General features: G+C 39.9%; 1 protein-coding gene across 1 annotated transcript; it reads right to left on the bottom strand.

Moving 5' to 3' along the window:
* Nucleotides 1-534: 534 nt before the first annotated feature.
* LOC143863508 (polyadenylate-binding protein-interacting protein 7-like) lies at nt 535-11,957 on the bottom strand. Its single transcript, XM_077374187.1, has 6 exons — nt 11,460-11,957; nt 8,733-9,604; nt 3,869-4,312; nt 3,685-3,755; nt 1,555-1,679; nt 535-1,069 (listed from the first exon to the last, which is right to left on the bottom strand). The coding sequence occupies exons 2-6, from the start codon at nt 9,550-9,552 to the stop codon at nt 766-768; spliced, it is 1,764 nt and encodes a 587-aa protein (XP_077230302.1). The 5' UTR covers nt 9,553-9,604; nt 11,460-11,957; the 3' UTR covers nt 535-765.
* Between the last annotated feature and the right edge of the window lie 661 nt (nt 11,958-12,618).

The raw sequence follows: 12,618 nt of genomic DNA, 5'->3' as shown, positions 1-12,618 counted from the left end.
ATGTGTAAATGGGTACGTTGTGGTAGATCCATTTTTAGTTTCAGTTGTGTGGGTTTATTTCTGCCTCTATTGTATGCCCTAATAAGAATACAAGATCTTTATTTTTATTTGATAGAGACCTATATTCTACAAGTTTGATGAAATGATCGGTGCAATTCATTCGCACCACACTATAGTCCAACTCTAATGATGGACACATCAACGGTTCTACCGTCAATGTCCTCCTTGGAAGGTAATCATGTTGCGGATAGCTTGGCCAATTATGCTTGCGACACCAACACTAATGCAGTTTTTTGGGGCCTCTACATGGAAAGCTGGGCCTGGTTAACTCCTAACTATTACCAGTGATATTGACATCTCACCTCAATGCCAATTTGTCTCATGAACTAAAAAGGAGGAATGACAAACTCAAGGCCCCCTAGCAGATATCGGATGAAAGGGCACCCCCATTGGTTGACTGTTACCAAAGTGCATTTATAATATGTAAAAGTCAAAGAGCGTTAGTTAATCGCAGATTGGTGACGCGCAATGATATATCATTCCTCAAGGGCACCCCCGAGTTTAGCATTCCTCTCATTAAAAAGTAAAATGATATATCAATGTCAGTGGACAAACCAGCATGGGTGATAGTTACTAAATTTTGGGTAGCACTCCCAAGTACCAACCCACCCTCGATAAAAGGGCCAAGGTATACAAATTCCACACCCACCAGCAGCAGCACCAGGGTCTAGAGTACATTTTGAAATGGGTGTCAATTAAACAGTGTCAATATATCAGAACTCGCAGCAGCCCCGGCTGCGGCTCAGTGTACTCTAGACCCTCTTCTTCTTGAAGAAAACGCTTGACCGCAACCGGGAGTCTTGCCGGAGTTCGAGAGCCCTTGGTATGGTGACCAGTCCCCACACATATGAGGACCTGCAGGCGCTGCACAGTAGACCTTGCACTGCTCCTCAATGTGCTCAGCTCTTGCTTCAGCGTTTGTATGGCTTCGCTCACATGCAGCCCATGCAGGTCGATCATCCTCTCTCGTCCCTTGCCTTTGCTCAGGAGTTCCGGCTCCATCGAGTTCCTAAAACATTACAAAATTGCCATGGTTAGAATGTTGAAAATACGTGTTTAATTGGCTGAGAAAAGCTAATTAAAAAAGTGTGAAACAGAGTATCAAAATATAGGAGTGCAGATCAGTCCCCTTGAAAAATTGAATATATTTAGGCCACTGATATTGGCACTACCATCTTATGAAACTTGCGCCAACTCAACTTGTCTTTTATTATTTAACCAGCTGTCAAAGATTATTACAGTTCCCAAAAAACTCTCGGAGGCCAATTAAAAAAGAAAAGACAGGCTGAGTTAGTGTGATTATTAAAACATTGTAGTGCCAATATCAGTAGCCTACATTTATACTAGTTAAAAACAAAAATTATCTCACTGCATGCGTAAGAACTTAGAAGTTACAGTAGTTAGACTGCAAGCGCAACAGTTTTTTTTTTAGCTAATTGGAAGCGCAGCAGTCATGATCAAACAACGTAAATGAGCATACGGAAAATGACCAACCTCTGTCTGTAGATGGAGTCCTTAGCTTTCCCATGAGCAGCCTTCATTTGCATGTTATGCAACTGCCCCTCTACACTTAGTTTTTTAGCTAGAGCCTTGTTTCCAGTAAGATATGCTTGTCTCGCCTGTTACAGAGGATTCACACAGATCATTTATGCTGATGAAACTGATATAATTAGGTACGATAGAACGCTTCCAAGTATATAATAGAAAAATGTAACAATTTGATGTTCTTATCATAAATCATGTTTTTGGTGCTCTTATCATTAAATCATGTTCATACAAATTCGTATTGCTTAAACACTTACACTTCTTGAATTTTGGCCATGCCAACACTTGGGAACACACTTCAAGTCTTCCAAACTCCCTGACAATGTGACAGTGGCCTACATTCTCATCCCGAATTCAAAATTTTCCGGAATTGAGGGATAATGTGGGAAGCCCACACCTAGTAAGAGACACTGATATAGGCCGTGGCACTCAAACGAATAAGTGTCTACTGTCTACACATGTTGTGTGTGATAAAATTGTCACACGTTACAACCATAAAATGGAGTGTTCTCTTTGGATATCCTCGTCACATCATGGGTTGTCACCTTTTAAAGAAAGTGTTGTAAGCGGAACACCTTAAAGTGTTCGACACTTTTAAGGGAGTTGCCCTGCCATTATTCTTTATAAGGTTTAGATTTTCCTCATTTGGTCTTCCACTAATATGGCTTTTTTCTCATCTCTTTTCTTTAACACTGAAAGAAAGAAGTTTGAAGTAAAAGGAGGGATTTATTTGTCTGACGTTTATTGAAGTAAACTTAAAAAAAAAAAAAAACAGGGATTTATCTATCGCAAGGGGTTGTAAATAACAGCTCTCTTTTTATTGTCATGTTTTCTACATATGGTTTGGGAGCAGCTGATGCTCATTGTGATTCTTATATTACCATTTCCCTTCCAGAAATATTCAAAGTTCCACAATTATCCCTTGATTCACCAAGATCCTTCAAAGAACATCTATTTTTTGAAAATGCTACCAATGATGAGAATTGGAACAATTTATGGAAATGCTCATAGTCAATAGAAGTAATTTGATCATGCCATCTCCATGGTGGGCAGCCTTTGTATGAAAAGTTTGGATTATGTTGACATCAATGATGAGGATTGAATAATGTGCTTCTCATATTACCATATCCCTTCAAGAATTATTCAAAGTTCCACAATTCTCCACTTAGATCCTTCTAAAAGCATACATTTTCTAAAATTGACGAGATCTGGAACAATTTATGGAAGTCTTCCAACAAATTACTACTGAAAACTTTTCTCCAAATAGTATCCATGGACCAAAGCAGCACGATTAAAATTTTCCATTATAAAATAAATCTTACATGTTACTGGTGTTCCAGCATAGCATAGTTTGTTTTCATTAGGTTCTAACAACAGCACATTAAGATTTTATTATGGTTTGAACTAATGTTTAAAACTCAAAATTTTTTATTTTTTTTAAATGAATTCGGTCAATGTTCTAATAACAGCGCATTAAGATTTTACCATGGTTTGAACTAGTGTTTAAAATTCATAATGGGAGAATTCGGTCAAGGGAAAACCAGGTCGGCTTGGGCAAGTCAGTGAGTAACACGGTCAAAACTTTTCATTAAACCAGGCGAGTCAAAGGAGTTTTTCTTTAATTAACTCAGTCGGGCCAAACTCAAACTTCAACAAGAACTCAGCCAAAGTAAAACCGGGTCAACTTGGGTGAGTTGATAATTGACTAGAGGAGTTTTAAACAATGGTTTGAACTTCTAACCATTTCCATAGTCTCATAAGCATTACATTTGATCACCATTACCCTCGAGGATTTCAAAAAGAAATAGAAGGGGAAACCAGGATTGCAATAAAGAATAAACGCACTGGAAGAAACAAGCATCACAGCTACATAAAATAGTACCAGTGATTAATATAACATGTAAGTAGCTCAGACATACCACCAATAAATTAATGTAAATTCTTAAATGACAATGCTGCTTAATGCATTATGATAAATGCATTTACCATCGTCAAAATGATTTGTGGAAAAATTATTAGAGAAGTAAAAAAACTCAATGGAAGCAAATTGATATACAGCAATTACTTTCCGGATGATACCTGTTCAAAGTATATATTTCGAAGTCGCGCATGATCGCGAGCTTCCTCTCTCAAATTTGAATACATATTTGCTGTCATTTCAACATTGGTAAACCAGATATATATGCAGGAGGTTAAAAATGGAGTACCAAAGTATGAGAAAAATTTAAAACAAGTACAAAATTGTTACTAGTGAAGTATTTACCCACTGATTCTCCTGTCTCAAGCCAAACTGGAGCTGCCCGAGCTGCACCATAACTTTGTAACCTATCTCCATAATAGGATTTCCCATGCCCACTGTATGTGCTGGCTAAAGGTTGTGAACGTTTACTTGTGCCAAAATGAACATTTTCAGAACCATTTCTCTCCAATTGGTTAGAATCCTGGGGTGCAATTTTTCGGACAACTGAAGCAAAATCTATAGCACCTCTAGATGTACCAGAAGAATTGGACTTAAAAAACAGAAAAATATCCTTGTTAGCATATCGGTATGGAATGGCAGTTTGTTGGAGATCATCCCCACCATCCAATGGCAGACCATTTTGAGCATCTTGATCCGTAAGTGCAGGGAAATCCAATTCGCTCAGGTTTGGAGCTGATGGGGTCGTCGAGCTCAGGTTCTGATTAAAACCAACATCAATTTGAAGCTGCACATGCAATAAAACGAATTTATGAAAAAAGTCATTAATTTATGAAAGATGACATTTATAAAAACTAGTACAGTAAATTTTCACCTCTTCATAAATGTAAAAGCAGCATACCTATTTGAAAAGTTACAATATTGCACTACCAAAACATCACCCCAACTTTCAATTGAAATACACATACCCCAAATTCAGAAATAATAAACATGACTTTCATCCAGGACAAAAATCCAACACCCACAAAAGCAATTGAAACTTAAAAGCTGTTACTTCGAAGCTGACTCACACGAACAACATCTTCAAAGCAGCTCTATTGGGTCAGTTTCTGCAGGTTCAGGTAAGAAAATCTTCATAAAATCATTTATTAATAATATTGACATACTTATTTGAAATTTTTAATAAACAATGTTTAAGTATTGATACTTGATAGTTTTAAGATCATTATTAATAATAATATAACAACAATTATGTAAAAAACCAAACGCACACAATATGCATGCCTTATCATTAAGAAAATACAAACTCCAAGACCAAGACATAAGAAAGGATGGAACAAATTGGCCCACCCTTTCTAGACGAAACAAAATGGAATTGATATCTATGGTTAATAATAATGTTCATATTCTAGATAAAAGTTTTCAGCTGTGTTGGAAAGTTGCCTTGTTTCCTATGACGGTGAGAAACCGTAATAGGAAAGTTACTTTTTTGGGTTTTTAGAAAACCTTAATTATTGTTTTCTGCTCTAGGGTAAAACAGCAAGAGAAGCGGCGGGTTTTTTTTTTTGGTGTGTTGGCTGCCCAAAAAAGGCTTGGGGAACGTGAGATAGAAGAGGAGGAGAGAAAGGAAGAGAAAGAGAGAAGGGAGAGAGAGAGAGGAGAAAAAGAGGGTTTTTTCTTCGGGGATTTCCTCTCGGGTTTATCTCTTGGGTTTTCTCTAGTGGGTTTCTCTCGGGTTTATCTCTTGATCCATTGTAATCCTTGTATTTTGTTTTTCTCATAGTGGAAGATCGTGTTTCTCGCCCGTGGACTAGGCTTGGCTGAACCACGTAAAATCTTGGTGTTCATCTTGTGGCTTGCTTTGTTATTTTAGCTTTCCGTTTAATATGTGTATGATCGGATTGTTTTGCCCGGCGGATTTTCTCAACAAGTGGTATCAGAGCTGTGATTGGAGCGATCGTCTAGGCCGGGTGGAGAGATCGTGGGTGTTGTGGTTGGATCTTTGGGAGTAGAAAGATTGTCCAAGAAAGATTCTTGTTCGAGGTGGAGCGATACACCAAGAACTGTAATGTAATCTGAGATGGCGATAAAATCAAGTTATACTCAGTTCAATATCAACAGATTTGACGGAAAGGGCAATTTCACCCTATGGCAAATGAGGGTGAAGGACATCCTCAACAGGGCTTGACTAAGGCGTTGAAGGGAAAGGATGGGAAGCCGGAGAAGATGACAGATGCCGAGTGGGAAGACATTGAGTCGAAGGTGGTCAGCACGATTTGACTATGTCTGGCAGATAGTGTTATGTTTAACGTTATGGAAGAGGAAGATGCGCCTAAATTATGGGAGAAGTTGGAAAAGCTTTACATGTTAAAAAGCTTGGCCAACCGGTTGTATCTGAAGCGGCAATTGTACGGGCTGAAGATGCAGGAAGGCAGAGATCTTCTGGAACACATCACGATGTTCAACGGGCTTGTAGATCAACTCCACAAGGTTGACGAAAAGTTGAAGGAAGAATACAAGGCCCTTTTGCTTCTTACTTTTCTTCCTGATTCGTATGACAACCTGGTGACGACTTTATTATATGGGAATGATACGATAAAATTGGAGGAAGTCACGACGTCGCTCTTATCGAATGGGATGCGAAAGAAACCTGTTCTTGGTGGAAATGAAGAGCATGGGTTGGTTGTTCAAGGTGGGAATAAAAAAGGAAGGTCATCTGACAGGTGATCAGGAAAAGGCAGGTCAAGATCCAAGGTCGACGGAAAGGGTGTGCAATGTTACCATTGCAAGGAATATGGCCACATCAAGCGGGATTGTCCAAAACGAGCTGACCATGAGGATAATGGTGCTACTAATGCTGTGGTGGCGGTAACGAATGAGCAGAGCGAAGAGTTTGGAGACGTTCTCACAGTCTCCAAAGGTAATCACACTTCTCCTCCTGATGAGTGGATTTTAGATTCAGAGTGCTCTGTTCATGTATGCTCCAGGAGGAAATATTTTGATACGTTCCAGGAGATAAGGGCAGGTGTAGTGTCCTTAGGTGACAGGTCTACTTGTGACATCACAGGAGTTGGGACGGTGAAGATCAAGATGTTTGATGGAGTGGTTCGTACTTTGGGTGGTGTGGCGTATGTCCTAAAGATGCTCTGGTATCACTTGGCCAGTTGGACTCCAGAGGTTGCAGGATTTCAGCTGCAGGTGGAGCCATGAAAATCACACGCGGTTGTATGGTTCTGATGAAAGGCAAAAAATGTGGCGGATTATATTGTCTGGTCGGGGACACGGTGACTAGTGTTCCTAAGATCTCGATGGCTAGTTGGAAACGGTGTGGAAGCGCGTGCACGCGTAGGGTCTCTTTCATAGATGGTGCAGAGACGAGTTTCCAGGTTGCAAACGATGGTGAGAGGACGAAAGTACCTACGTTGGGGTGGATGGATCGAGATCCCTCTCTAAGGTTGACTAGGTGAGTCAACGGGTTGGCAGCAACACATGTGCATTAGCCGTGTTGATCGAATCGGGATGAGTCAGAACCAAGGTGATTCGAGGGTGTGTAGCTGGTACTTTGGAAGGCCAATGGTGGTTTGCGGCGAAAGCGGACCGGTGGCGACATTGACGGAAAATCTTTAGGTGGCTAGGAAACAAGTCAAGGTGAAGATTGTTGAAAAGTTGCCTTGTTTCCTATGACGGTGAGAAATCCTAATAGGAAAGTTACTTTTATGGGTTTTTAGAAAACCTTAGTTATTGTTTTCTTCTCTAGGGTAAAACGGCAAGAGAAGCGGCAAGTTTTTTTTTGGGTGTGTCGGCTGCCCAAAAAAGGCTTGGGGAACGTGAGAGATAGAAAAGGAGGAGAGAAAGGAAGAGAAAGAGAGAAGGGTTACCATTCAAAAAAAGAAAAAGAAAAAGAAAGAGAGAAGGGAAGGAGAGAGAGAGAGGAGAAAAAGAGGGTTTTTACTTCGGGGTTTTCCTCTCGGGTTTATCTCTTGGGTTTTCTCTTGTGGGTTTCTCTCGGGATACTCTTGTGCGGTCATGGGTTTGAGAGAAGCAAGGAAATGGTTGCGGGATTTGGGTTTGATCCATTGTAATCCTTGTATTTTGTTTTTCTCATAGTGGAAGATCGTGTTTCTCTCCTGTGGAGTAGGCTTGGCCAAACCACGTAAAATCTTGGTGTTCATCTTGTGGTTTGCTTGGTTATTTTAGCTTTCCGTTTAATTTGTGTACGATCGGATTGTCTTGCCCGGTGGATTTTCTCAAGCTGAAACCTTGAAAGTGATAAAAATCTAAAACTGCTTAACAGTGCTAACCAAATTTTCAGAAATAATTAACCAAATAAGCTGTAAGTCAGAGGTCCGAAAAATTCCAGATACTGGATGCTATTGATTAGAGGATGTTTCACAAATCACCGATTCATGTGACTAAACTTCATAGTAACAGAAAAGAGACAGAAAAGTAGAAGGTATGTAACTGAGTTTTAAAGGCACCACGGTGAGTTTCCAAACTGAGAAGGTTCGCGTGATTTGTTTACACTTGAACACACAAGTTGTAATTCATTGCCAATTTACAAGTTTTGAAATGACAGAATATAATAGCTTGAACAAATGAAGCATACCCTTCCCCCATTGGTACGTGAGAATGAGATATTGCTAGCTACGATATGAGTATTTACGGGAATAGTAAAAAGCTCCAATTTTTTTTTTTATAAAGATATTGGCTTTAACCATCACATGGGCGTGGACCCTTCCCCCTTCCAGCTTCGACTCAGCTTTCGATCTGTAGCATGGGTGGAGAGAGATATGCTAGGGAAGTGAGCAGAGAGTTATCATCTCGCAAGATTGGAGCCCTCCTGCACCAGGCCTTTTCAAGCTCAACTTCGATGGCTCAAGCTTAGGGAACCTAGGGCCATTTGGGATTGGGGGAATCCTTAGGGATGAGAGTGGATCGACCAAGTGGGCTTTCTCGGGTCCCATCGGGGTTGCCGACTTTAAAGGAGGCGGAGGTGAGAGCGGTACTCCATGGACTAAGGAAGTTGGATCCCTCTATGTTAGATTCTTAGATAAGGTCGTCGTGGAAGGCAATTCTGTTAATGTGATCCGTTGGCTAAAGCCTAAAAGGCTCTTCTTGGCCACCTTGGTGTTTTGCGCGTTGGATGGACGAGATCACATAAATTCATCACCATTCAAAAAAAAAAAAAAAAATCAAATGAGGCATAGCTCAAGTTGTATGAGCAACTCAATAGTCAAATTCAAATCACATCCATTTGCATAGTAGACATCTGCAACGCTTTCAGCAGCAAAACCAGGGAATTGTGATGCCAAAAACTCCACAGGGTTGATTTCATTGTCATCTAAAACAGCACGCTCACTGAACAATTCATTTAGGAAATCAGCACTAGAATCCCCATTGTTAGGATGCCCCTCCCTCCCATTGGCACAATGCAGATCACCATTCACAAACTGCTCATCCCAGGGAATAGTTGGCAAATTCAAGAAAGTGCCAGAGGACTGATCTTCCGCATATGTGGGAAAAGAATATCTCATCTTCTCATTCAAGTTGATACCATCCCCAATATGAGAAGATATGTTGTGCCGCTTGCTCAATAACTGGCCATTACTTGTGGATGCAGAGAACAATGATGTTCCGATTCCATCATGCATGGACAAATTTGCAACTGGGACACTCACAGGTCCTTGCAACTCCTCATCTCCCGTGGAGTTAAAGTCGGGTGTAATATCATCAGGAAGCTGGTGGTTCCAGTACTGATGGACCCCGTCATCAGAATTATTTGAAGCAGAAGATTCTAATCGATCCAAGACTGCTTTTCCAGAAGTTCCAGTAGCATCAACCCTTGTCGCATCCGTTTTCTTGGTGTTACCAGATGACGATCGAAGCGCAAGAGGAACAAATTCTACTGCATTGGGATTTAATGTTGTGATCTTATTTGATGTATTCAACTTTGAATCCTCGTTGGTTGAGAAACCTTTAATTGACAAGTTCATTTTATTTGAGATATAAATAAACAACGTAGTGTACATACAAAAGGATTAGACACAGAAAAATAGACATCCGGCTAGCATCACCCCAGTCCTGCACATTAAAATCCATATGGGAGGAGGAATCAAGAAATATGGTTAAAGAAATCAAGAGAAGAGGAAATTCGCCTGCACCGCAATTTATGCTACATTCTACATGTATGTGGCAAAAGCTATGGCCGATTTTATTGTGTGTGTGTGTGTGTGTGTGTGTGAGAGAGAGAGAGAGAGAGAGAGAGAGAGAGAGAGAGAGAGAGAGAGAGAGACTCTAATTATCAATTCATCAGCTTGTACATCTATATACTTCAAATTTCAGAGAAACGAAAACAATGCTAACCAGCAAAGAAAAGAATCATAATTCTAAATTCTTAGTATCAGATACAAATGAAATAGAGTCTATTGCAGTCCTCTTAAAGGGGGAAAGAAATATAAGACAATAACTATTATCAGAGATAAAAGCCAGAAAATTGAAGAACAAAGACAATGAAAATAAGCACATATTGTCCATAATCGAAAAACTCGGTATAAATAAGAAAAGCTTCTATAGTTGCTGACACTCTGAAGGTTTTTGATTCATCACTCCAATGGTTGGGTTTTCATTCCTTAATCATCCCTCCAGTGCATTTATCTGCATACATTTATTCCCGGAAAAACGTGGCAAAGATTATGCATTGGGAATCAAAACATTACCTTGGAATAGTCTAACCCCGGGGCGGATCCCAACCAAAAGACGCTAGCCCTGTTACTAAGGCTAACGGCAAGCGAGATAAAGAAAGCAACGAGATAAAGAAAGCAACTGCCTTGCCGCAGGAGGGTCTTTCTTTTTCTTTTTTCTTTTTTTGATGGGCAAGCTGGGGTTAGGCCGGACCCCTACCAGAAATTTAAACAGAAAGGAACATTACAATCTAGTATACAGAACTTCTGTCGAGTCCATGGAAACAATGTCTATGAGAGGAGAGGGGGTGGACATTGGATCTATGTCCTCCCCTTTACATAAACAGTCAGTCTTAGACAAGAAATCGGCAGCTGCATTGGCTTCCCTTCAATGAGAATAAAGACTGTTTTTGCGTAAGACAAGAAAGGAACTCGCCCTTTGACACCAAGGGATAAGAGAAGATTGCTGGCGATGACTTGGTGATGGGAAACTATTAGAGAAGGTTCTCAGAGTGTGGAACCAACGATAAGTCGTTAAGCATCATGAGTCTAAGAGCGCTTGAAAGGAATGGACGTGCATAGGCTTAATAGTTAATGCAGATCCCCTAACTCAATTCAACATGGACAAAAGATCCAACCACGAAAAAGGAAGCTCAATTCAACATGGATAAACAAATAACTATATGAATCGAGAGAGAACGACAGCAAACAAAATAAATTAGGGTTTTGCTAACGAGTGAGGAGCATTTAAATGCTGTTGGAAAACATCATTTTACACATGTTTTGAGACCTCTACACATATTTATACGATAAAAGAATGCTAAAAATATCCGTTAAAAACATAAAACAAGACACAACATGTAGTTAAAAGCTTTTGAAGTTACAAGAGCATGTAGTTAAAGGCCAAATAACTACATTGATACACAATAACAACTTTAACCATAAAAAAAAATCGCAAGAATCACATCCACGAAACTCACCTCCCAACCACAAACCAAAAACCTAGCCGAAAAATACGAATCCGAAAAGAAACACACTTGCTTCTACGAAATCCGTGAACAAAACAATGGAAAAAAGAAAAATCAGTTGCAAATCCGATCGGTAAACGAGATAAGAAATCATAAAAGCAGATTCGAAGTTAAGATAATCAGGAGGTATAGATTTCTCAACGATCAATGTATATCTAACATTCAGAAGGGGAAAAGGAGAAAGAAGTGAAAAATCAGGGATCTAGAGAGGCAACTCTTTTTTTATACCTTTTCGGAGCTCGATGAAAGAAGAAATAGAGGAGAATCGATCCATAGATAGAGAAGCTAAGAGGAGTGACAGAGCTGTTCTTCTTACTAAAGTCGTTCTACACCTGCTCTGCTTCGTCTTTCAAACCCTCATCGTGATTCCCACTTCAAAAAGAAGCTTCATATGAACCCCCCCTCTCTCTCTCTCTCTCCCTCTCTCTGTCTCTCTCGTTAACCAGTATAATTACGAGAGTACACGGGAAAGATAGCCTTATGCCCCTTATCTTTGGTCGAAATGTCAGGAAGAGCCCTCCGTGCAGCGCGCCGGGGAAAAAAGGAAAAAGCTACGATACGTCAGTGGGGTGACGTTCTCTGCCACTGCTTGCTCTTCGCCTTTATCCTTTCGCCGAGGAAAAATGATTCGTATATGTTATGGCGTATGGAGGTAGTTATTCTAGGGATTTGCAATTAGGTTTCTGTGTTTTAGAGTTATGGGTGATAGTTAGTGCGAATGTGTGATGTAATTAGGTTAGTGGGTAGGGATGTGGTTACTACTTTATTCTTGTATTTAAGTAGAGTATTCTAATGAAATTAGGAGTGAAGAAGAAATTTACAGCACAAAGGAAACTTTGTTCTTGGAGAGTCATGATTCCTCTCAATTTGAGCCATTAGGAGGTCCAGTTACCTCGAATCAACCTCTCTTCCACTCTTTTTCTATTTTCCATTTGCTTATCTGTGTTACGGCCGATTAGGGACATACCAAGTGGTATCAGAGCAAATAGAAAGACAAATTGAACCAAATGGAAAATAGAAAAGTAGTGGGAGAGAGAGGTTGATTTGAGGACCTCCTAATGGCTCAAATTGAGAGGAGCCATGACTCTCCTAGAACAAAGTTTCCTTTGTGCTGTAAATTTCTTCTTCACTCATAATTTCATTAAAATACTCTACTTAAATACAAGAATAAAAATAGTTGCCACATCCCTACCCACTAACCCAATTACATCACATAGGTACTAACTACCACCCATAACTCTAAAACGCATAACCACAAACCTAAATGCAAATCCCTACAATAATTACCTTGTAACTCCTCTCATCCACCATAACATATACGTATCAAAAAATAATTTAGGATGATAAATTCGCACCCATTATAATGTGAATTGTGGCCGACTTATAA

The sequence above is a fragment of the Tasmannia lanceolata genome, unplaced genomic scaffold (assembly GCF_043159265.1).
Source record: "Tasmannia lanceolata isolate RefF3 unplaced genomic scaffold, GAP_Taslan_0.1 ptg000044l, whole genome shotgun sequence".
Classification (NCBI taxonomy): Eukaryota; Viridiplantae; Streptophyta; class Magnoliopsida; order Canellales; family Winteraceae; genus Tasmannia; species Tasmannia lanceolata.
The sequence above is the reverse complement of the archived record's forward strand: the minus strand, read 5'-3'. Positions and strand labels throughout refer to the sequence as shown.